The 27,309-nt window shown below is 38.5% G+C and overlaps 1 protein-coding gene and 1 pseudogene across 1 annotated transcript in view; both read left to right on the top strand.

Moving 5' to 3' along the window:
- The window catches only part of LOC120571307, a 212,999-nt pseudogene that overhangs the window by 117,675 nt on the left and 68,015 nt on the right, over positions 1-27,309 (top strand).
- Positions 6,550-27,309, top strand: part of LOC120571311 — a 177,523-nt gene continuing 156,763 nt past the window's right edge. Inside the window, exon 1 of the mRNA XM_039820192.1 lies at positions 6,550-6,745. Coding sequence (XP_039676126.1) covers positions 6,556-6,745 — 190 coding nt within the window. The 5' untranslated portion in view covers positions 6,550-6,555. The remainder of the gene's footprint in view (positions 6,746-27,309) is intronic.

Here is a 27,309-nt window from a genome sequence, read left to right as displayed (position 1 = left end):
TGGGAGTAATAATTGACCAATGGCTATCCTCCTTTTGGAACCAAGCCAATAAGGGCATCCCCATTTCTAGGGACCCCACTAATAATGCTTTCCAGAAGTTCATTAAAGTTCATTTGAGGTCTCCTTTATACCCAAAAACTTAAGACAAAGTTTATTAAGAGTCCATTAGAAGTCCAGGTACTACATGGTCACAGGTAGATGTCCGTTGCCCGTGTGGGTCTTTCTTTCCCTCCCTCTCGCTGTGCAGGTTTGACTTGAATCTAGCCCCCAAAAGCCTTGATTAATGTAGCTTAGCCATGCTAATTTTAAGTTTATAGACCGGAACGCTCATCACCTGCCCGAAATCTACAGGTGGTGATTCACGTGACTCCACCACCAGCTGTTTATTATTTTTTTTTAGCTTTGTTTACACAGCTATATGTACACTTTTGCTCCTTTGCCCTTCCCTTTTTTGGCTGTTGTGTCTCTGCTGCTAACTACACAGCGTTTCTGCTTGGTGGAGCTGTTGCTGGCTTTTGGGCTACAGTTGGCTTGCATGGTGGACTGCCGACACCACACTTTTAACCAGTTTATTTCTTTAATTTTAGCCGAATGACTGTGGAGTTAATCCCTTAGTTTGTATTACTTGTTTTTGTTTTCTTTACTTTATTATTTTGATTAAGTAAATTGTGTAAGCTGATTTTGTGAACTATTTCCTGTTTTATGTTGTACATTTGTTGTACATTTTGGGGTTAATTATTTCTGTTGTAACCTCCTTTGTCCTTCTCAGTGGCCAGTGGTGGTGGGGGTGCTGGTGACGTGGGTGGTGGTGGTGGTGTCCTTCCTGTGGCGTTGGTGTATGGCTTCCTTGGATTTGGTGATATCACTGTGTGTGACTGCCACGTGTGTCTGGGTGAACCCTTTTTCTTTAATTTAATTTTATTAATTCTCCTTCACCTGCTCTTCCCACCAGTAGGCCTCAGCCCCTGATTAGGCTCCTTTTATTATTTGGGATGAATGCTAATTTGTATGATTATTTATATATATTTATATATACCACGTGTCTTGCCTGTCGAGTGGAACAAACCTGTGTTTTTGATCAGTGTAAAATAATTCCATGGGTGCAATTCCCAAGGTGCGCGTTGTCGAGCAACCTAAGATTCACATTGAGAGTCTCCACGCCACCACACAAATATTTGCTGCTATTTTGGGAGGAGGGACGTTTTCTGTCAAACCTCTTCTTGTGTTGGGTTAAGTATGAATGTTGAATGAAATTGTCCTGACATTTTATTCCTTTTGTACGCGTCTGTTTTGCTTTTCAATAAAATCCTTAATATTCCAAATCTTCTCTCTTTTTGTGATTCCACATGCTTCCACATCTGTGACTGTAGCTAAAATGATATGAATATTGTGGCTACATTTAGTTTGTTTCTGTCCTTTGTGCTGTAAACTTTATGATCTTTAGTTTATTGATATAAAGGAAAGATTAATTGAATATGGATGACTCACAGCGTCTGAAATAGTTGTTTGAAGAAGAGGAGCTTCACATTGGCAGCTTGTTTAGTAACATTTTTATCATAATGACAAAACAAAACAATGTTGATGGAATCGACAAAAAAACCACTTTATCCTGGTGTGGAAAAACCAAACTTGATGTTCTCTATGTTGTGATAATCGCGGCTTTAATTTGATAACTTCAGTTTATCTCAGCAGCTACATTTGTGCTATGTTCCGCAGAAGGCTACACATGATTATATATCGAAGTACTTTCATTTAAATTGTCTATTTTGTCATTTTAAAATCATTAATGTTCAGAAGACAAATCTTATTGGCACAACATAAGCTTTCTGTTACTAAACCTTTTAAAATACCAGCACAGCACACAGGAATGACAATTAAAAATATGTTAGCATTCATATGTCCTTAAAAACTGTTTCTGATTATGAAATATTACATGAATTTCAGGACAGTTTCTCTGTGTTTCTGCAGACATTGAACAGCAGTATGCGCTACCGGGTCAAAAGTTTTAGAACACCCCAATTTTTCTAGGTTTTTATTGAAATTTATGCAGTTCAATGTCTTATTGTACTCTGAAATGAAAGAATAGAACAAATTAATTTAAGTTAAAAAATAAATCATGGAATCAATTTATAAACCAAAAATTTATCTAAAAATTTTATTCATAAAAAAAGCTCCCGTTTGCGGGAATAACAGCTGAACACACTCGTGGCATTCTTTCTAAAATGGAAATCAAATATTCTTCAGAAAGTTCTTCCCAACTCTGTTGCAGAAGTTCCCATTAATGTGTAGTACTTGTAGGTTTCTTTGCTTTCACTTTTCTGTCCAGTTCATCCCAAACCAGCTCAATGGGGTTGGTTTGGGGGTTTTGACCGGTAGTGTATAATTTATCTTTAATTCTTGTTTTGCTGTTCAGTCAAACTTGTAATACTCCAGATGTGGCTCTTTTTGTAAATCCACACATATGCTTACTGGTTTTTGTAACTTATGAATATTGTATTCAGTGTTCTCACAGAGCCTTAATGAACGTGACCCTAACCTGTAGATGTTGGATCATGAAGAGGGAAGATCAGCCTTTATTGATCTTCAGCGGGGAAATCCAGTTGTTGCAGCAGCATGGACACAGCAATACAGATCAATAGAAAAAGTACAAGTACAATTGTTAGAGGATTTCGTTGAAACGGCACATTTCACTAAGTAAGTCTCCACGCTGTATTGATCTGGAGATATTATTTAAGACATAAAGTAGGCCTGTGTTCTGTCCTGTATGACAGCATTGACTCTTTAACAAGGGTAGAGGGGACAAAATCAATGAGGAAATATTGGTCCATACACAGAAACACACATCTCTTCATCAGCAGGTCCTCACGTGAAGTAGAAGTAATATATCTGTTTGAAAGAAATATAATTGCTGGATAGATTTATAAAACCTTTTTTGATTTTGACCCCTGGCAGAAGTTGTTAAATGAGGACAGTGACTTTGTTTTTCATTTGGAGAACAACAATGATTTCATCGGCACATCTACAGAAGGCTGAGGACTTAATAAAATAAGAAAAGGCTCTTGGAATGAGGCTTAGAGAGAAAACATCAGTTCAGGGATGAATTTAAGACATGATGAGATCATGGAAACATGTTTTTTTCTTAATGAGAAAATAATGTACAGTTATTTTAGGAAAGAAGGTCAAAAACAGGTCAGAGAACTTTTTCAAATGTATTGAGACTTTCTATTATAACATTCAGAAGATATGGTTTAACCCTTGTGTTGTTTTCACCGTCATCCATGAACTTGTCGTTCCGGATCAAAATTGAAAAATGCTTTGTTTTTTCTCCAACTTTTTTGATGCTTTTTATGCTTTTGACGCTTTTTAAAACGTTTTTGTCCCTCTTTTCAACGCTTTTTTTAAATTCATGGTCAATAAACCTAATAAAATGACATTCTACCTATTTTTTGAGTGTAAAGAAAAGCAGATATTATGAATTATTTTGACTAATAGTGTATGAGCCATGTTCATTTTGTATTATTTCATGTAATTTTTCCCTTGTGCCACTAGGGGGCTGTATGTGCTTTGTGGCTCAGCTGACTTCGGGTCAATTTTACAGCGAGGAGGAGGAAACCCAGACACAGGTGATTTGGGAAGCAAACCGTTTTCGACTGTGCCTTTGTGCCTTGCCTTCGTGGTGAGCAATTCAGTTTGTTGTTTTGGTTACATGTATTATAAGTCAAAGTTATTGCTGCTGCATGATATATGGAGGTAAATAAACAGTGTGAGATAATTGTAACATTGAACTCTCCGTTTGCTATGTTCAAGCCCACTGCGCTCACGTCTAAACCTAATCCACCTTAATAGCAGCCAGTAGCCTACTAGACTTCGTTTAGGACTTAGTCAGCACAAATAGAATAGTGAATCACAGACTGGTTTATGTCAGAGTTTGGTCAGCATGCTGTTTTGAAATGCCATGAAATTGAATAAAACAACCAAAATTCAATGGAAGTAGGCCTAATCATTAATCGTACGTGTGAAGAACATGGATGCATGGATGTATATGTTGTATCGGTTCCATACAACATACATGCATGCATACAAGTTATTTTGGGGCAATTTGGTTGTTAAGAAACCCATATTTATATTAAAAACTTTGAAAACGGGTCAAATTTGACCCGAGGATAACACAAGGGTTAACATAAAACAGTGGTGATCAGAAATATTTGACACAAGGAGAGCTTCTCAAGGGAGGCTGTTCATTGACACTAAATCCATTCTTCATGAATCTGATTTGATTGGTCTTAATTTCAGAGGAGATACAAGAATCCTCCACGAGAGGGCGCTGCCACTCTGCTGACTGCTCTAGAGACACACACGGTATTGATCAGCAGTTATATAGACTCAGGTATTGATCAGCAGTTATATAGACTCAGGTATTGATCAGCAGTTATATAGACTCAGGTATTGATCAGCAGTCATATAGACTCAGGTATTGATCAGCAGTTATATAGACTCAGGTATTGATCAGCAGTCATATAGACTCAGGTATTGATCAGCAGTTATATAGACTCAGGTATTGATCAGCAGTCATATAGACTCAGGTATTGATCAGCAGTTATATAGACTCAGGTATTGATCAGCAGTCATATAGACTCAGGTATTGATCAGCAGTTATATAGACTCAGGTATTGATCAGCAGTGATATAGACTCAGGTATTGATCAGCAGTGATATAGACTCAGGTATTGATCAGCACTGATATAGACTCAGGTATTGATCAGCAGTGATTTAGACTCAGGTATTGATCAGCACTGATATAGACTCAGGTATTGATCAGCACTGATATAGACTCAGGTATTGATCAGCAGTGATATAGACTCAGGTATTGATCAGCACTGATATAGACTCAGGTATTGATCAGCACTGATATAGACTCAGGTATTGATCAGCAGTGATATAGACTCAGGTATTGATCAGCAGTGATATAGACTCAGGTATTGATCAGCAGTGATTTAGACTCAGGTATTGATCAGCAGTGATATAGACGCAGGTATTGATCAGCAGTGATATAGACTCAGGTATTGATCAGCACTGATATAGACTCAGGTATTGATCAGCACTGATATAGACTCAGGTATTGATCAGCACTGATATAGACTCAGGTATTGATCAGCAGTGATATAGACTCAGGTATTGATCAGCAGTGATATTGACTCAGGTATTGATCAGCAGTGATATAGACTCAGGTATTGATCAGCAGTGAGCAGAAAGAGTCACATAAATAATTTAAATATTTTCTGGATAAAAGATGTGACACATATTAATCTATTTGTGTAATAATCATGAATAATAATGTCTCAAATGAAGAAGTGATAACAAAAGATCAGAGTTTTGTTATTAAACAGAAACTCTATAATATTTTATAAAGTACTTCAGCAACAATAAGTAGGATGGAAAGGGAGTAGAAACAGCGCAAAGAAAGAGCAAAATGAAAACCAGCATCAGGTGTTCAAACATCAACAGAGGTGTTCCATTTCTCTTGTTGGAGCAGTTTTCAGCGTCCACAGCTCCAGATCAGTTCAGGAGCATTCAGCCTGTCACACACAGATCACCTGATCTCATCTTTGGCTTTAAGAAGCTCTCAGGGCCATCTCAGCACATTTACTCTCTATAACATCAATGAAAGCACTCTTGGAGTTGTTGTTTGTTGTCGATATTTTTATCAGGACGTTTTCAATCAGCCACACAGAACACAAGAAGAAGAAGACACTAGGCCTACTGCACCCCCACAAACTGCAGAGTATCTGATCTGTAGCTGACAGTGACCTCTGACCTCCCACAAGATTTAATACATGTCTGCACATTACATTACATTACATTATATTACATTACATTACATTATATTATATAACTTTAATTACATTACTGTACTGAATTCCCACTATTCCCACTAGGTGGCAGTATCGGCCTACAGCTGTTATGGATATACACATTTATCCTGCTAATCATTCTTACAATTATATTACATTACAATATATTACATTACATTATCCTAAAGATCATTCTAGAAGATCTGAACAGCAGAATAAAGCCCTGCATGTCTCCCCATCCTCTCACACAGGCTGAAATTATTTTTAATATTATTATATTAGTATATTACATTATAAACAAGATAAAGGGAGACACTCCAGGTGAAAAGGACAAAACTAAACTAAACACCTAAATGTGTATTTTGTATGTTTTTTTTCCCCCAATAGTCTGAAAGAAGACATGCTATGGAAGTAAAATAACCCCAAAACTCAAAATGGTTTTGCCTGGGGCTGTCTCCCCTTAAGACGACCCTGTATGAATTAAGGTGACACATTTTCTTTGTTTTCACTATTTATGTTATGTAAGCTACGTTGTGTATCTATTTGGATCATAATAAACTAAACCAAAAAATGAAGTCCCGCATGTCTCCCCTCCTCTCACACAGGCTGAAATAACATCATGTTACTTTCTCTTTCGTTCATAACCTCAGTGGGTCCGTTTCACCGAGTGACGTTGATGCTCAGTCTAAATTCCCATTGGCCAGATGAAGGGTGATGACAGCGCTCCTCCTGGTTTTATCCTCATTTTACCTCTGGTGCTCGAGCTGGAAGGACTGTGTCTGTTTCTCTGGATAAACAAGTTATTAATATCGAAGGTTCAGAAGATACAGCTCACAATGAAGACCTGGCTTGTTCTGGTCCTCCTGGGACTCATGGTCCAGGACGCGGCGGCAGGTCAGTTCAGATTATTATTATTATTAGTAGAATGTAAAAGAAAGAAAAAATGCTTCTTGTTTTTATAAACTGTATTATTGCGTTTAAAGTTCTATCTTTGATGTTTAGCTCCAGGACTTGAAGCATTAAAAAATATGTGAAAAGTAACAAACCGTGGCTGTTTGGCTCGATTGGTGGGGCGGGCGCGCATATGGGGGGTTTTCCTCCACGTCGAGGGTTCGAATCCGACCTGTGGTGGTTTTCCTGCATGTCTTCATCCTCTCTCTCCTCTTTCATGTCTTAACTTTCCTATCCAACAGTGGCGGTTTTGGCTCGGGCGAACCAGGCAGCCGCCCGGGGTTGCATTTTTTCATGTCACATCGGGGCCGGCACGAGAACTTTAAAAATAAATAAAAGTCCTCTGCACCGCCAAGCGTATTTCTGTTTTCTATCATTTCACTGTGGAATTGGCAGATCAGCGCCCCGAGCAGCTGCAGGCTCCCTGCTTACGCCTAGTCCGTAACAGTGCGCCGCGTCGCGAAAGATAAACAAACGGTGACAGGAGAACTAGGAAGTAGGCTACACAGACGGAGCAAGACGAGTCTAAACCTTTCTTTCTTTTATGTCAATGGTCTAAACGCCAAAATGAACAAAAGTTACCCAAGCGGCTCAAATAAAAGAAAAAGCGAAAAGACATGTTTTTGGCAATAGCAGGACCTCCATCAGCTCCCGTGGCCGATGATAGTGGTGCTGGTGTCGGCTACAGTGACATGCATAGTGTGGAGGAGACTTTAGGAGGAGAGGGACAGAGATGAGGGAGTGAGGCTACAACCTGCCGGTAAACACAACTCCCCTTAAAAAATTAACGCCTTGATACAACTGAGTGGTGGACAAACTGTTGATGATAACACTACAACAATAAAAAGTATGCATGCTTTACTGTATGATTTAATTAGTAGCCTATATAAACGTTGCACATCATGCAAAACTTTCTAACGAGAATTGTAGCTTTTGTATCTGCATTGAATGGCACTTTGTTGAAGTATTTAATGTGTCAACTCTCACTGATTCTTGCTTACTCATTACATGGCATTAGTAGTTTTAGGAGTTGGTATACATATTCAGGGGAGCGCAAGGGACGGGTACAGCTTTATCAATACTAGTTAAACAGTTGTACAGTTTTATTCCCAACTTGTATATCATTTAAATTATTTGTTCTTATATTCTATACTATTATTATTTCATGTATATTGTATCCTATTATTTCATTTATATTAGTGTGTGTGCTGTGTGTCTGATATTGTGCTGCTGCAACACTGGTATTTCCCATTTTTTGGGGATAAATATCTATCTATCTATCTATCTATCTATCTATCTATCTATTTAGTTATTTAGTTATTTGTGGTATTATGTGGTGGGCCGGTCTGGGCCAAAATGCCAGGGCAGATCTTTGGTCCCAGTCCGCCCCTGCCAGTCACTGTGGCTCAAGCAGAGAGGAGCTTTTCCAAACTAAAGTTGATCAAGTCATAGGCCTACCTGAGGTCACCATGTCCCAGGAACGGATCGCCGGCCTTGCCGTCATCAATATCAATCACTCAATAGGGGAGCAGAATTCATACCATAACATCATTGAAGGCCAGAAAGGTCAGGTTTTAGTTCTAGTTTGTGTTTTCTGTTCTTAGTGCTAGTGTAATAATTAGATTCTCTTTAGTGTGTCTTCACATTTGTGTGATGAAGGATTTGCTATTTCAAATATTTATTCTATATTGTGTCTTTTGGCAATGTTGGAGGTAGAGATTGTGCACGCATCAAAAAAAAAAAAAATTGTTGGGGGCACTCGAGGGCTGCGCCGCCGGTCATTCAATGTAGAACCGCCTCATCCAATAAAGCCAGAAATGCCCCAAAAAGAAAAGTAACAAACCCATTAAAGTTGACGTTAACTGTAGTAAATTGTGTCTTCTTGGTTGATCCCTCCATTTTTTTTTTAAAGATACCAGCCTTTAGTGAAATTGCGAAAAGGACAGAAGTGTGTTTTTGACCCATTATTTGAAACTGTCTGATCAATCTTAATGTTAAAATGGCAGCATGACTCCACAGAACAGCAGTCCGTGTAGGTTTAGATTTTTATTTTTGGGCTTTTCCGCCTTTAATGGGAAAGGACAGCTAGGTGAGAAAGGCAGTGTTCGAACTGTACTGTGGGAGCCCCTTCGGGGGGCCCCTTTTCACGGGGAGGGGGGTTGCGAGCTTACAATGACTTACAAAGATACATAACGGCTATCGTTGCAGTATAAAGGATTTACCCTATTATACTTTATTGACAGGAAGTGATAGGTGGGGGTGTAAGTACTCGGGCCTGGTGCCCGATTTCTGGCGTATGACTATTTTAGAAAAAAATTAAAAGCACATGGGATTTGTTTTGATGCGCTGGATTTAGGATTTAACCATACTGTCTATGGATTTAACCTATCATCGAACTTCCACCAAACACTGAAACAAGTTCCACCAACCAATGAAACGAGTTCTAGCCAATCAGATGCAAAGTAAGGGCCGGGTCTTTGCCGAAATGTCAGAGTGCGGTGCTTGTTCTATATCTGTGGCGGTGCCGGTGTGGTCTCTGTGGTAACACGGCTTGGAGCATAATATAGGCATGAATAGAGGACAAGAAGAAAAGGGGCGGGAAGCCGTTTAGCTGTGTGTGTGTGTGTGTGTGTGTGTGTGTTTTTTTGTGTGTGTGTGTGTGTGTGTGTGTGTGTGTGTGTGTGTGTGTGTGTGTGTGTGTGTGTGTGTGTGTGTGTGTGTGTGTGTGTGTGTGTGTGTGTGTGTAATACAGTGCCCTCCACAATTACTGGCCCCCGTTTTAAGATGGGGTCACGGACTGCTAAAAATTCTCCTTTTTTTTAAACAACATAGAACTCAAATGCAAAAAAAGAGAAAAAATCAACCTTTTATTTAAGTATATTACTTTCGGGGTAAAAAAAAAAATCACACATAGAAAAGAAAACTTGAAATCATTTGTCCCACAATTATGGCACCCTAACAATTCTATTCTGCGAAAATGTAATAGATTTTTTTTTAAATATATTTTTCTGTAGTAGCTAAAGTTGGTCAGGGTATCTAAGAACTTTTAAATAGTAATTCATGACTTCCCTGTTTCCCTGGGGTATAAATATGACGTGACACAGAGTCCCATTCTCTTACCCATTTGTCAACCTGGCAAAGACAAGAGAGCACACAAAATCAAGTAAGGCAGATGTGTGTCGACCTTCATAAGTCAGGCAATGGCTACAAGAAAATAGCCACTCGCCTTAACTTGCCCGTATCTACAGTCAGAGGAATCATTAAGAAGTTTAAAACAACTGGAACAGTGACAAACAAGGCTGGAAGAGGTCCCAAGTTTATCTTGCCACAACGCACAGTGAGGAGGATGGTAAGAGAAGTAAAAAAAAGTCCTAAGCTCACTGTCACAGAATTGCATCAAAGAGTGGCATCTTGGGGTCACAAAGTCTCAAAAAAACCATCAGACGCTCTCTACATGCCAACAAGCTGTTTGGGAGGCATGCAAGGAAAAAGCCTTGCTGGCATATTTACAGAAATGTTGATTAATGTGCATTGTCCTAATATAAATAAACATATCTTCTTCTTCTTCTTCTTAAGGAAAAAGCCTTTTCTCACTAACACTCACAAACGTAACGTCTGGAGTTTGCTAAGCGGCACTGGGACTTCAACTGGGATTGTGTGCTTTGGTCAGATGAGACTAAGATTTTTGGCAACAAACACTCTAAGTGGGCTGGTGGCGAAACAAAAGATGAGTATGCCGAAAAGCACCTTCACCACCGTGGAGTATGGTGGAGGATCTGTGATGCTTTGGGGCTGTTTCTTCTCCAAAGGCCCTGGGAACCTTGTTAGGGTGCATGGCATTATGAATGCTTTGAACTACCAGGACATTTTAAATAAAAACCTGATGGCCTCTGCCAGAAAGCTGAAGATGGGTCGTCACTGGGTCTTTCAGCAGGATAATGATCCTAAACATGTGGCAAAATCTACACAAAAATGGTTCAGCAGTCACAAACTCAAGGTCCTCCCATGGCCATCTCAGTCCCCAGACCTCAACCCAATAGAAAACCTGTGGGGTGAGCTAAAGAGGAGAGTGCATGAGAGAGGACCCAGGACTCTGGATGATCTAGAAAGATTGTGCAAAGAAGAATGGTCAAAGATCCCTCTCTGTGTTCTCCAATCTTGTGAAATGTTATAGAAGGAGATTAAGTGCTGTCTTGTTGGCAAAAGGGGGTTGTACAAAGTATTAACATCAGGGGTGCCAATAATTGTGGGACACATGATTTCAAGTTTTCTTTTTCTAAATGTGTGATTTTTTTTTTTTTTTTTTAACACCAAAGTAATGTACTTAAATAAAAGGTTGGATTTTTCTCTTTTTTGCATTTGGGTTCTATGTTGTTTAAAAAAGGAGAATTGGGGTAGTTGGAGAAGTCCATGACCCCATCTTAAACAGGGGTGCCAATAATTGTGGAGGGCACTGTATATGTATGTATGTATGTATGTATGTATGTATGTATGTTTTTAATAATAAAACAGTTAAAGAAGCCCATTTCTGAAGCGTATAAAGAGAAGTTCTGCAAGTTTTACCTTCCAGAAACTCTCAGAGTTCAGATTTGGTTTACAAAAACCTCAGAAGAAGGAACAGATGTCATCATTGGTCACAATTTATAGTAGGGCTGCACGATTATGGCCAAAATAATAACAACGATTATTTTGATCAATATTGAGATCACGATTAGTCATCCGATTATTTGATTTTAACCAATACAAATTTTATTGTCACATAGGCTAATTATAACTGCTTTTACATCCATATTGTGCTACATTCCTCCCTTATTGAAGGATGCATGTCACGCTAGTAAACACTAATAACACGTTACACAGCAGGTAACGTTAGCCTACCATTAGCCACAGTAGTAACTGTATTAAACATGGCTAAAATGCTGACAGCTAAACGGTGTAGTGTGACAGGATCTGTTGTTTAGTAGTTTATATAAAGGAATATTTCCCAGTCATTTATCTGCAGCTCGTTCTGTTAACACATTGGGAGAAAATTGTATGCTGAACTTAAAATGGTGAATCATATCGTGAGTTTAGTGCATCGCTAATCCCTAGTTATATAAAAACTGACATTATTACATTCATATTTTCTTACAGTGACTCACTCTCTGAAGATTTTCTACACTGCGTCTTCTGGAGTCCCAAACTTCCCAGAGTTTGTGGCTGTTGGATTGGTTGATGACATTCAAGTATATTACTATGACAGCAACACCATGAGACTGGTACCCAAACAGGACTGGGTGAACAGAATCATAGAAGATGATCCTCAGACCTGGCAGGGGGAGACTGAGATCTGGGTGGGTCAACAGCATTGGTTCAAAGCCAACATTGAAGTTGTACAACGCTTCAACCAAACTGGAGGTTTGTTTATGTTTCACTTTCTACTGATAAAATGTTGTTTATATTTTCATCCTTTTATTTTAGTTAACACGTTAGCACACACACACACAAAACCAGATTAAACAGTTTGATGTATTTCCGTGACTGAAACACAGTCCGACTCAACATTACCATTACTGAGACTGAGTGGATGGATGCTGCTATACTCCACTGATCCAGTGTTTCTGTCCATCCCATAATAAGCAGAAGAGACCATTACCACTTTATCTCCACTAGATTAGATCAGAATAAGTGGAGTGGAGCGCCACAGTGAGCTGGTCCAGAAGAACTCTCCTGCAGGAACCAGTTCATCCCAACAGTTTGACAAACACACAGCTGATAGAGGAACATTACTGCCTGGTTTCTTAAACTACGGAGCAGGGGCCTGTAAACGGGCCACAGGCTGCTTCTGCTGGGTCCTCATATTGAGAGGAGCAGGTAGTGATGAGTCAGTCGAAGCCAGTTTTTATTTACTTTCTGAGCTCACTAGATGGTGCTCTTTGTTCAACAAAGGGTTTGAAAACCCATTGAATTGCCATTCATTTCACCTTTTTTCTTGAACAGAGACGCCATCTAGTGAGCTCAGAAAGTAAAGACACTGGTTCGAAGCTTCATTTGATCATCACTAGAAGCAGGAGGTTTTAATGAAGCTGCTGACAGGAGCGCATGCTGAATGTCTCCTTCACATCTCAGGGTTTTAAAAAAAAAAATATATATATATTATATATATATTATATATATATTTGACATTGTAAACATTTATTTAAATGTATCAAAAATAATCCTTACATAATCAATAATGACAAGAATAAATATTTTGAACCCTAAATATTTAGCAGAACTACAGATCAGATTAGATTTAATTGACCACAGTGTGTCTGTGTCGTAATAAACATAGAAAGTAATGAAACTATTAGTCAATAATCTATTAGTTGATTAATGGAAATTATTTGACATCAATTTTGATAATCAAATATTTAAGTATTTTATTAAAAAGAAATGTGAGAGGGAGTCCCCGGATGCAGCGGAGGAGTGCAGAGTTCGTGTGTTCGTGGCCATCTGTGGTGGTACCTAGCATCTGCCTTTATCCTGATTTAACCTCTCATCTCTTTAATTTGTTTGCAAGAGGCAAAGCCATTAAGAACACCTTTATATGGCAAGCTGAAATTTTTGCATAAAAAGCAAAAGAAAACTACAACTCAAACTTCGCCGACACCTGCACCTCGATGCTATTCAAGAAACTAAAGATGACCTCACAAAGCATTATTGACAAGAAAACAGCCGACATACAAACAACATTAACGAAAATCTAGTCTTCACTCTACACTGGCAGAACAGCTTGAGGAGATACAGACACGAGTGAGTACAAATGAAGACAATATCAAAGATACGGCGCGACCGCGTTGCGAAATGGAGAAACTGGCGGCCCCTCATCGCCAAATTCCTGAACTTCAGAGACAAAGAAAAGCCCTTCCGACTGGCCAGAAGTAAAGGAGAGATGACAACGAGAACAAAAGGATATCGTTCTACCCAGATTACAGCGCAGATCTGCAGTGTAGGAGAGACTAGTTCCGTGAGCGGAAGAGGATACTGCGAGAGAAGGAGGTGGAATAGCACTGATCTTCCCAGCCCAGCCGCATCAAACATCTGGGAACAGTCAAGTTTTTCTACACTCCAGCCAAAGTGCACCGCTTTTGAAAGAACTCCCAAGTGAGTAGCATAAAGCTAACCAAAGTGACTGCAGTACACAGTCCAACCGTTATAGACACTGATGAGAAAGTTTTTTTTTATTTTCAAGCTACGACATGATGGCCTAATCCTGTTATCGTCAAATGTTCAAAATAACTGGGACCACGGCTGATGATAAACTGTAGACCCTGCGCGCAGGCTAATGAGCGTGATGTTATGGTTTACACCCCAATGGTAGAATGGGATCACACTTTACTTAACCAATGTCTCCATCCCTTACATATTTCTGACTTATCTCTAATATTGTAAAGTTGAAAACTTTCCCATATACAAACTGTTATGAGTGGCCAGTCTTTAATTTTCAGCAGTTGCTGGAGCCACCACTGTTGCTTAAGAGAGTTACCTACCTAATGCGTTTTTGTTGCAGGGGTTTTACTAGGCGGTTTTTACTTTAATGTTTTGGGGTTAGCGTATGGTCTCTCACTAAAACTCGAACTTCTACTTACACACATATCCATATTACTCTCAGGTATAAATTCAGTCTTATCATTACACCCATGTTCGTTATTTTACTACCTCTAAAATCAATGCAGGAATGTATCCAGACATCCTTAGAGCCGAATAGAATGACACTTATCCTTCTGAGACATCTATATGAGGAACTTATATTATGGGTAAATTAACATGTATATCTTGGAATATAAGAGGGGTCAACTCACCAATTAAGAGGAAGAAAATGTTGACATATTTAAAGAGGCAGAATGTAGTTATTGCCTTTATCCAAGAGAGCCACCTTACTGACTCTGAACATTTAAAACTGCGCAGAGACTGTGTGGGTAATGTTTTCTACTCTTCCTACTCCTCAAAAGCAAGCGGTGTCGCCTTGCTCATTATTAAACACCTAAACTTTAGATTAAATTAATTTAAGAAGGATACAAACGGCAGATTTTTGATATCCTTAGTGAATATATATGGACCCAATTATGATGACCCGTTGTTCTTTAACAATCTGATTATGAAACTGGCTACAATTGGGGGATAATGTGTTGTGGATGGAGACTTTAATTTGGTCTTAAACCCTCTTTTTGAGCGATCATTACCCAAAACATCTTCGCTATCAAAGGCGGCAACAGCAAAAAACCAAGGTATGAAAGACATAGGCATAATTGACGTGTGGCGAAATCTTTATCCAAACCAGAGGGATTTCTCTTTCTTTTCACCTACGCATAATACACACTCTAGAATTGATATGTTCTTGGTGCCACTAGATATGATAGCAGCTACCTTCTCAGATCATACATACCATCAAACTCTCCTGTATGATTAATGCTCCACAGCCCATTACATGTTGAAAGACCCTGAATTTATTTCATATATGACTACCAATATTGAAATATTTCTTGATGCCAATTCAAATTCCTCCTGACATGCCAACATTTGGGAGGCTCTTAAAGCCTATATGAGTGGTCAAATTCTATCATACAGTGCCCACAAGCTAAAACAAATTAGAGAGAGACTAACCAAATTGGAAAGATATATTAAAAAGCAGGAACAGGAATACATTGCCACCAAAAAGGAAGAACACCTTAATACACTAACAACAAAACAAGAATGCAATATAATAATCTATGTACCACCAAAGAGGAAGCAGCTATGGCCAGAACTAGATATCACTATTATTAATTTGGTAACAAAACAAGTGAACTCTTGGCATGGCAAATTAAAAAGGAAACATCTGATAAATGTATACACTCAATATTAATGGCAGACTCCTTGATAATTCACCATCCATTAATGCAGAATTCAAACAATTTTACGAAAATTTATATAAAACTGGGCAGGGCGCTGACAATATTGGAGCAAAAAGGTTCATGGATGGAATAACCCTCCCCAAATTACAAGATGAGGATAGAGATCTGCTGTATGTAGATATATCAGAAATGGAGGTACCCAAGCCATTTCATTCTTTACAAAATAACAAGACTCCTGGACCAGACGGCTTCCCTGTCAAGTATTATAAGGCCTTTTCAAAAAATGATTAACTCCACTTTCCGAACATGATTAAAGAAGCTCTAGAAAATAAAAAATTACCAGACTCATTGGAAATCGCAACAATCACACTGCTTCTTAAACTGGGCAAGGACAAACAGAAATGTGACTCATACAGACCCCTCGGCCTCTTAAATGCAGATTATAAGATACTATCCAAACTAATTGTTCTCAGACTGGAAGATGTTATACCTAAGATAATACACGCTGACCAAACGGGGCGTTAAAAACGAATGCGAGCAGATAATGTGCGGCGACTGCTCCACATACTGAACACCACTCAAAAAAATCCTATGCTAATAATGTCTATGGATGCAAACAAAGCATTTGACAGGATTGAACCAAGCTTTCTATTTCGGACTCTAGAGGCTATGGGCTTTGGAGAGAAATTCACTCAATATGTTAAAACACTTTTTAATGCCCCCAAAGCTAATATTTTAACAAATTACATGCTATCTAACACTTTCTCATTATCCAGAGGGTGCAGGCAAGGCTGTCAAAGCTCCCCCTGCTCTTTCGCTTGCAATTGAACCATTAGCCATCACCATCCGCTCTAACACCTCCATAACAGGAATTCAATTTGGCACAAATAAACATAAACTTTCACTGTATGCAGATGATCTCTTATTATATATAACTGATCCACAAACATCAGTCCCCCTCTATTGAAATGCCTCAAAGAATGCAGTGCAGTCTCAGGATATATATTAAATTACACTAAAAGCGAGATCTTACCACTAAATATACAGGACAATAATATTTGAGCTCTCACTGACCCATTAAAATGGTGTAGCATTGGTTTCAAATATTTGGATATACAAATTGGTAAATCGTATGAGCATATATTTAAACAGAACTATATAAAACTATTGGAACAAACCAAATGTAACCTTCTAAGATGGATTGATCTTCCGCTGTCTCTCATAGGCAGAATTAATACTATCAAAATGAACATTTTGCCTAAGTTTATTTACCTATTTCAATGTCTCCCGATGAATGTTCCCAAGAGTTTCTTCCAAGAGCTTAACAAAATGTTTACTCCTTTTTATATGGCAAAGAAAAACCCTAAGGTCAAACTCCATTCTCTACAGGCTCTATATTCAAGGGGAGGACATAACTTACCAAATTTTAGGAATTATTATCTTGCTTCTCAGTACAGATCAATTTGGATATGGCTGTATGCAGAGAACAGTGAGGTTAGATGGGTCCCAATAGAACTAAATTACATGAAGTCTATGCCTTTAAAGGATATTCCATTCATAGGCACAAAAAGTTTTTAGCCACACTCACTAACCACTCAATACTGAACACATTTGCTGCTTGGCAAGAATCTCACCTACCTCTCGACACAAATATTTATTTTCTTAGAAAGGCACCTTTATGGGGTAATCCCAAGCTCTCACACCACATAGCTGACTCAGTGTTTAGGGGTGGAGGGAAAGAGAAATCCAATTGCTGACTTATACATTAATGATACATTTGCTAACTTCCAACAACTAAATGAAAAATTCTACCTTCACAAAGATAGTTTCTTCAAATTCCTACAAATTAGACACTGGGTTAAGGAGAAATCCAAAGAAACATTCCTGTATTTCCCAAAAGAAACTCCTCTTGAAACCCACCTATGTTACACGGATAAACAAAAGGAATAATATCTTCTATATATGGTATCATCAATGGAAAGTTACCTGTTTATAATAAAACATCTACAAAGGGGAAATAGGGAAAAGACCTAGGCTGTATTTATGAGGAGGCAGATTGGCGTCATCTATTGGAACAAGCACAGACTGTACTAACCTCCACAAAACACAAGAAAATTCAATTTAATATATTCCATAGGACATACTACATTTTATGTACAGATTACATAAAATTGACAGCAACATTCCTCCAAATGTCAGAGATGTAAAGTGACCGATGGTGATCTTATACACATGTTATGGAGTTTGCCAATGATAGAAGAATTTTGGAACGTGTCATTGAACTAACCTCAAGGGTAATATGAAGTCAAATTGAACAGGACCCAAAACTATGGATCCTGGGGGACACAAGCTCTATTAATGTAAACTACTAAAAAAAAATACTTTCTTACTTGTGAGCACTGCAGTAAAAAAATGTATTCTGATCAACTGGAAATCTGAAAATTCACCATCAGTAAGACATTGGATTAATGAGCTTGTGTCTTACTGCACAACCAAAAAGATATTATATAATGGGAGAGGGAAGCATGCAGCCTTTAGAGAAATCTGGGGCCCCTTCACAGACATTCTGCCTTCTTTGGACTTGGCTGACCGTGCTAGAATGAGCCCTCATGGACCACTTCAAATTAGCCCTCTGCAGGTTTATCTAGTATAACTTCCTCATTGATGCATTTGTTTTGAGTAATATGTAGATTTATATACAGTAGGTATGTATGTATACAGATGGGTGTATGTATAAACTTTATATAGACTGTTTAGATATATAAATGAAAGGAAACTGAGAACCATACAAGCGTAGAGGGTGGGTGGCGGGATGGGAACAGTTTGTGTAATATTTGTTTTTGTTTTGTATAGATTTTATTTACTTAGCTTTTTTCTTTTTTCTTGTTTTATCTTATGATATTCAAAAATTGAAAATCATCATCCTTGTACGGGTGTGTCTGTAAGGTTGTGTATATTCCTTTTGTAAAATACGACTTTGAATGTATCAATCTGTAGATCCTTCCTACATACCATTAACATCTTGTAAGAACTTCTGTTAATAAAAACAAATCTTAAAAAAAAGAAATGTGAGAATGTTTTCTGCTGTTTTTCTTTGTTTAAATTTGTTTTGTTAATTGATTAATAAAAATAAGTGATAATAAAAATAATTATTAGTTTGAGTTATCAACTATTAGGAGATGACTGACTCTGTCTCTCTCTCTCTCTCTCTCTCTCTCTCTCTCTCTCTCTCTCTCTCTTTCTGCTCTCTCTCCTCTCTCTCTCTCTTTTTTTTTTTTTTTAGGTGTCCACTCTTACCAGAGGATGTACGGCTGTGAATGGGATGATGAGACTGGAGAGGTTAATGGTTTTATGCAGTGGGGTTATGATGGAGAAGACTTCCTAGTATTTGAGCGGAAGACAGAGTCATACATCGCTCCAAAACAACAGGCTGTCATCACCAAACACAATTGGGACAATGACAAAGCTTTGATAGCTCATAGAAAACACTACTACGCAGAAATGTCCTGACTGGGTGAAGAAGTTTGTGAACTATGGGAGGAGCTCTCTGCTGAGAACAGGTAGAATCACATGACCTGATGGAGTTTAATGGACCCAACAATGTTAACATTTCTTCTTGGGTTTCTAACAAACAGTAACATTACAATAAATATTAAACAACAGAGGCCCACTTTGTCTCAGTTTACACACATTTTCTCTCTCTCACTTCTCTTCATCTCTCTGTCTCCCTCCCTCTCTCCTTTGCATTTATCACCACTCTTACTCACTTTTTTCTCTCTCTTTCTTTCTTCTTTGTTTGTTTGTCTCAGTTTTTCTCTCTGTCTCTTTCTCACACTCCCTGTCCTCCCTTTTTAATCTATCTCACCTCCCTTTTTTACACTTCAGTGAGGTTTATTTGCATTTCATAATAAAATACATTACATCAAACAGGAATGATAATATTAATCTCCAGTAAATAATAATAAAGTCTTTGTCTTCACTGTGCAGATCTTCCCTCAGTGTCTCTCCTCCAGAAGTCTCCCTCCTCTCCAGTCAGCTGCCACGCTACAGGTTTCTACCCTGACAGAGCCATGATGTTCTGGAGGAAAGATGGAGAGGAGCTTCATGAGGACGTGGACCTCGGAGAGATCCTCCCCAACCACGATGGATCCTTCCAGATGAGTGTTGACCTGGACCTTTCATCAGTCCCAGCTGAAGACTGGAGGAGGTACGACTGTGTGTTTCAGCTCTCTGGTGTGGAGGACGACATCGTCACCAAACTGGACAAAGCAGAGATCAGGATCAACAGAGGTGAGACTGGAATCAGACGTGATGAAGGAAACACACATCTAGTTTACTCTAACAGTCCTGTAGTTCATGTATTTTTATGTGTTGGATGGGAAGTTTTGTTTCCTTAAATGGTTTTGTTGTCAGTTTCTTTTATCTAGTTTTTTTAATATATAACTTTAAGGATTAGATCATTAAAGTTACGTTATTGTTATTCCAGATTCTATGAGTTTAGGCTTTGCCCTCTAAGAGCTGTTGCTATTGGGTTTATCCTTTCGACTGCTGTTTATTGGATAAACCCAATAGAAACAGCTCTTAGAGGGCGAGCCTATACGAAATAGAACCAATTTTTACTTTACAGTAATGTAAACTAAAAGTTTTAAACTGCTTTGGAGAAATGATTGTTGTCCACCGCCATGATGTTTGTGCTGTTTGTCCAACCGGTTATATAGCTTTGATTTAATGAAAAAGAAACATTTCAATAATGAAACCTACAAAACACTTCTTTTTAACCACTTTCATAAATGTAACTTAAATTGTCTGTATACAGGTTAGTGTTCTGGTTGATAGATGGATGTTCTTCTCTTCTAACCTGCTTCATCTGTTCAGGTTAGGACAATTTTTGTTGTTTTCTGCTCAACAGAGAAGCCCACTAACATGACCATCCCTCATCCTCGGCAGTGGTTGTTGTGGCTCTCGTCCTCCTCGCCTGTGATCGGAGTCCTAGTTTACAGAAAGAAGAAAGGTGAGAGACTCAAACACAAAGATTGCCTCATTTCTTTCTCAGTGTTTAGATTTTAGACTTACAATGAATGCTTTGATCCAGACTTCAAAAGTGAAGCGAACTTCAAACTTGACGCAAGCCGTGCCGGTGAGGCTCAGTGCATATCATTATGATATGACTAGAAGAGACAAATATATATTTTAGTTAAATATTAATATTTATGTGTGGATATTTCATCATATTTGCTTCTATTCTTCATATATTATGTTTAATGTGTGTTTACTTTTGGATAATCCAGTTGTATTTGATTTATTAGCGTTACTGATAATCCACTCTGAGACATTTCTGTCCCTTTAAGGCTGACCGGCAGTTTGATGGCCCTCAACCAACAGCAGAGTGTGGATAGTGTTTGGTTTGGTTTTGGAACCTTTAGGAGGTCACAAAGAAGAATAAATCAGTAAAAGAAAGAGAAACTAAAATTGTGGAAATAGAAATAGAAATGGGCTAAATTAGTAAATAAAAAGAATTGGAAACATAAAAAAGAAATAAAAGAATAAATAAATGTGGAAATTGGAGCGAAGATTATGATTTTGATATTAACTTATTTTTGGATGAATTTATAGATAGACATTTATTGATCCTTTCAGAAATTCATCGTGCACAGACAGACAGACAGACAACAACAGGACCACTAAACCCCTCCTCCCCCCCACACAACAACAATACACAACACCAAATATCTCTACATTATAAAATAGTAAAGCAGTATCATTAGCACCAGTGGGCTATCATTAGTAAGGTGAAACACCAGCAGTGACATTTTTATATTATCCCAAAGTGCAGTATTATCATAGCCTCGTGAGACCGTCCTAATCTTGCAAGCTCCACTTTACCACTCGCAGATCAGTCTGGCATCTTGAGATAGAGAAAATTTGGACGCCGTTCGCCAAACGACCAACCAATCAGTGTTGGTTTTGAGACGGGTTTAGGTGTAACACGACAAGAAGCGTCTCTCACCAACGTAGGTGGTGATAGACAGATGGTTTATCCAATCAGCTAACCAGTATTTTCAGACAGCGGTAGCCCTAATTTTGTTAGCCGCGCAATGCTTTTTCTCTTGGATCCTTCTTTTGGAATATGGACCCGGGAACCTGAAATGGTGCCTTTTATTCCTAAATTCTCATTACACAAACGGCAAATATCCTTTACTGACATGTTGCTTGCTTGCTGAGCTAACGAAGCTATGCTTTGCCTGCACGCAGCGGGTAGCCTGGCTTGTGGTTGTATTTTCATACGCTTCATTGATCTGATTGGTTGATTTGGCCCGTCTATCACCAACATAGGTGGTGATAGACAGATGGTTTATCCAATCAGCTAACCAGTATTTTCGCCCCTTCCCAAAAGTTCTCCAACGGTAAGTTCCCAGATGGATATGCCGAGCAAATGCGAAGCGATCCATCTGGCGGAGACAGGTTAGTATTATCACACAGAAAGGATCAAGTTATTTTCCTTAACTTATTCAGTAGTGTGATGCTGGTAGGAATAAATTATTTGCAAGCCCGGTTGGTTTGTAAGGACGGTACCATATATCTTCTGCCTGATGGCAGCACCTCATCGAGCTGGAATAGGGGATGGAGCCCATCACCCAAATTGCTTTCCTTTCCTCACCACCCTGGTTTTGCAGATCGTGGTCATCTGCATTGCAGGAGCTGTTCTTCCTGAGGTCCTTACAACTATTGAAAATGTGGCAATGCAATAATAAATACACATAACAACAGAGAAGTGATAAGAAAAGAAGTTAAGTAAGATAAAAACAGAAAGATAGAAGAGATTTGAGTGACTAGAAGAGGGGATCATATCCACTGGGAAGAAGGTGTTAGAAGATACTTTGCCAAAAATAAAACATGACTTGTCTTTGCTGTGTTTCAGCCAAATGCCCTCCATCTCCTGACAACAGCTCTGAGCTCTCTGAGAAACTGAATCCAGACTCTAACTCCTAAACCCATCACCCTGCACACAGTGAGTTGACGTGAACTATTCACACAAAGCTGCCATAAACTCTGTGAAACCTTCTGGGATTGGTTCTTTATCCCCTGGGAAACCTCTGGGACACATCGGAGCTGTAAAGAACATCTCTGACTTGGGGCGCCTGGATAGCTCACCTGGTAGAGCGTGCGCCCCATGTACAAAGGCTCAGTCCCTGTCGTAGCGACCAAAGGTTCTCTGGTTGTATCAGATCACCGGGGGCAACGCTGCAAATCAGTCAGCAACATCCAGAAACATGCTGTGCCGGAGGTGTCGGTGTAAATGTAAATGTAAATCTGTGTTACACCTGGGCCCAGTTTTTCTAAAGATTTAATCTGGATGAAATTGATCCGGATTTGGAAATCCCATGTTTTGCTATCCAGGATCACCTGATCCATCTTACTTTATGCCAGTTTTTTAAAGGAACATTGGATTGGATCACTGTGATCCAAATACCAAATTTCAGGATGACCAAATCCTGTTTACCAGAGCCTTAAATGGAACCAACAGTGTAGCCTACTGGCTGAGCAAAGAACAACAGGTAGGCAAAATACTGGTGGCCACAAATGGACATTGTTTTAATTTTAAGAAACAGAAACATTTTACATTCCTTATTTTGTTATAATGTTAAATAACAAAACAAAAACAATACTATCGAATAGTCCATATCTCATTAGATGTGACATGCTTCATATATGCTTGAAATATGAAGAAATGTATATATCATCAGTAAACCTTTATTTTATGATCATTCACTTAAAAAACCCTCTCTGATTTTATTTGGTTCCAAAAATCACAACTGAATCCACCCTTCTAATGGGATCAGGATAATCCTGTTTTTTTTTGATCAAATAGATTCCAAACCAAGTTCAAAGTTTTGAAAAACCCAAAGGGCAGGTTTGATCCAGATCACATGTAAGATCGGATTACATGATCTGATCTTAGTTCAGAATCCCTCTTTTGCTTTTGAAAAACCCATTTCCAAGATTTGATCCAATCCGTGATCCGAAATCCCACTGGATTACTTTTGAAAAACTGGGCCCTGGTCCATACACACACACATACACACACACACACTATAAACTTCAGTTCAGTATTTATTTTCCAGTTGTGTAAATAGTTAGTTTGTATATTTCTTTAAAACTGAAGATCTTGTTTTGATTCCAACCAGGCTTAAGTAAGAAATAATTTATGTCTTTCAGATTTTTCTTAATTCATCAGGAGTGCATTGTTGTTTTTGTTTCATAAGATCTATCTTTTGATCTGTTTTGAAACCTAATTATATTTTAGTTTTAGCTGAGACAAAGGGTTGTGGGATGTTTTCAGCTTTCGCCGCTCACTGATAGAAATGTTGTAAATATTTGCTGCTATTTTGGGAGGACGGACGTTTTCTGTCTTATTTTTATGAACATAAAGAAACAGCAATGCTCCAAATCTCTTCTTGTGTTGGGTTAAGTATGAATGTTGAATGAAGTTGTCCTGATATTTTATTCCTTTTGTACGTCTGTTTTGCTTTTCAATGAAGTCCTTACAGTTTTTGCCGATTGCTGACACTCTGAAATCAAAAGTATTACATAATTATCAAAACCTTACACTCAGGGAGCAAAACATTGGCCCAGATGTGCCCCACCATAATCACAATGTCAGCCTCACACTTTTTGCTAAACAATACACACAGTGATTTGCAAAAGAAAATAAACACTGGTATACATTAGACACAGAAGTATATTATGATGGCACTTCCTTGCAATTCCAAAGCACTGACTGTCCCATTATCACACCTATGAGTCAATCTGTGAGACACAGCCATCAGGTGCACAAACACATGATTGCTTACAGTTTTTTACAATTGCTAAAACACAATTTTGCAAACTAGGCTGGTTTTATCAAAATACTAAACACAATTCACAAAACCGCACACCCAAACTGCAAAATATCTCATATATATCCTGCAAAATGAAGCACTGCAACCAAAACTACATATAGCATTATCAAAATCAAACTTTTGCACCAAAGGCACAAAGACAATTCTTCAGATTGTTCATGTGCACAGACATATTTGCAGATACACACATATGCTGTTGAAACATTATTTTTTTTATTTTTCACCAAACAAGTCAGTGCAACATATGCACAGCAGTTATATTTACATTGGACTGAACAAAAATATGCTAAAAAAATACAGTAAACTGAAAAAGAAAATTCCCGGAAAAATGTGCAGAAAAAATATTTTTTAGATCTTTTTTTTTTTTTTTTACTGTTATAGTAACCTGTATTGTAATTTTAATTATTTATTACTTTGTCTGTTGTTTGCTGAGCTAACAGTGTTATGCACATTACTAGCATGAAAACTGGGACATGTTTTGTTGTGTATTCTCCATGTTGACATGTTGATTGATTTGGGATTATATGGGAGAGAAATAAATGATATTTCCCTCAGTCTGCAGCATTGGTCTTGTGTAGTGTTTGGTGAACTTATTGTATGTTTGTACTTTCTCTGTGTACTTCATTTACAGTACTCTAATCACTGAAGTAGAATTGCTAAAAGTGTTTTAGGTTAGCAACAGCAGTGTGTAACTGGTTCAAACCAAACTAAGTCAGAACTAAGTCATATGAAACGTGTGTGTTGCACATGGTAACTAAATATGGTTTTTATAAATTAGTGTATTGTTTTTGTAAGAGTTTCATTTTGCCAAGGGTCTGAGGTGTTCTGCTGATTGGGTGTAGGATTTGGAAAAACCAGTCCCGGTTTTCAAAATAGTCCTTAAGCAATCAACAAAACTGTAGCAGTCCTCCTGATGCTGCTGCGTCTCTGTTCCTGTCCTGTTATTTTCAGAGGAGATACAAGAATCCTCCACGGGGGCGCTGCCACTCTGCTGACTTGGAGTACACTCAGGTATTATAGATATAGACTCAGGTATTGATCAGCAGTGATATAGTCTCAGCTATTGATCAGCAGTGATATAGACTCGGGTATTGATCAGCAGTGATATAGACTCAGCTATTGATCAGCAGTGATATAGACTCAGGTATTGATCAGCAGTGATATAGACTCAGGCAGTGATATAGACTGAGGTATTGATCAGCAGTGATATAGACTCAGGTATTGATCAGCAGTGATAGAGACTCAGGTATTGATCAGCAGTGATATAGTCTCAGGTATTGATCAGCAGTGATATAGACTCGGGTATAAATCAGCAGTGATAGAGAGTATTGATCAGCAGTGATATAGACTCAGGCAGTGATATAGACTCAGGTATTGATCAGCAGTGATATAGACTCAGGTATTGATCAGCAGTGATATAGACTCAGGTATTGCAGTGAGCAGAAAGAGTTCAAGCCTCAAAGTCAAATAATAACTAGATTCTCTGGATAAAATATGTGACACATATTGATCTGTTTGTGTAATAATCATGACTAATAATGTCTCAGTTGAATAACAAAAGATCTGAGTTTTCTTATTAAACAGAAACTCTATAATGTTTTATAAATTGCTTCAGCAACAATAAGTGAGGATGGAAAGAGAGTAGAAACAGCACCAAAGAAAGAGCAAAATGAAAACCAGCATCAGGTGTTCAAACATCAACAGAGGTGTTCCATTTTTCTTGTTGGAGCAGTTTTCAGCGTCCACAGCTCCAGATCAGTTCAGGAGCGCATTCAGCCTGTCACACACAGATCACCTTCTAGATTGTAGAAGATCTGAGCAGCAGAAGGTAGAATGCTCCTTTCATATGTGAACACAGCTGAGAAACCAGAATGAAGGCACATCCTCTCGCACAGGCTGAAATAACACAATTTTACTTTCGCTTTCGTTTATATCTCACTGGGTCAGTTTCACCGAGTAACAAGTGACGTCGATGCTAAATTCCCATTGGCTCAGATGACGACAGCGCTTCATCCTCAGTTGACCCCGGTGGTCGTGGCGGGGCGGTGTCTTTTCTCTGGAGAAGTAAACATAGAAGTTAGTAATAAGTCTATCAAAAGGTTCAGAAGAGACAGCTCACAATGAAGACCTGGCTGGTTCTGCTCCTCCTGGGACTCATGGTCCAGGACGCGGCGGCAGGTAAGGATTTTATTTAATTGTAGGCTAAAAGAAAAAAAATGCTTCTTGTCTTTATAAACTGTATTCATGAGTTTACAGTTCTTTTGATAGTAGTTTTAGGACTTACTTGCAGATTATAGAAATGTTAGAAAGTAACAAACCCATTATCTTAACGTTAAAGTTCATGTTAAAGTAAATCCTGTCAGTAGGCCTAACTCATCGGTTGGTTAGCCTAAGTTACATTTGTTTAGCTAGCCACTGTTGCCTTCAGTGTAGGCCTATTTCTGAAAAAAGGGCAGAAGTGTGTCATTTATTTCGACCATTATTTTATAATATCAGGAGCTGTCGTGGTGTGTGTTTTTGCTAGTGTTGACGAACTGACCGAAGAGCCGGTTAATTAACCCGACTCGTGTCACTGAACCGGGAGAATCGAGTGCCATACGTCAATGAACCGACTCACTCTTGTTTTTTTTTTTCTTTTACTTCATTCGTGCAAGCCCCCAGGAAGAGCGCCATGTTAAATTAAATAGTGATGGGACAACCGACTCTTTTACGAGAGTCGGTTCAACCGGACGGTTGTTGGTTGGCCTACCGA

This window comes from Perca fluviatilis, chromosome 13 (assembly GCF_010015445.1).
Source record: "Perca fluviatilis chromosome 13, GENO_Pfluv_1.0, whole genome shotgun sequence".
NCBI lineage: Eukaryota > Metazoa > Chordata > Actinopteri > Perciformes > Percidae > Perca > Perca fluviatilis.
Note: the sequence above shows the minus strand (reverse complement) of the source record. Positions and strands in the feature narration are given on the sequence as shown.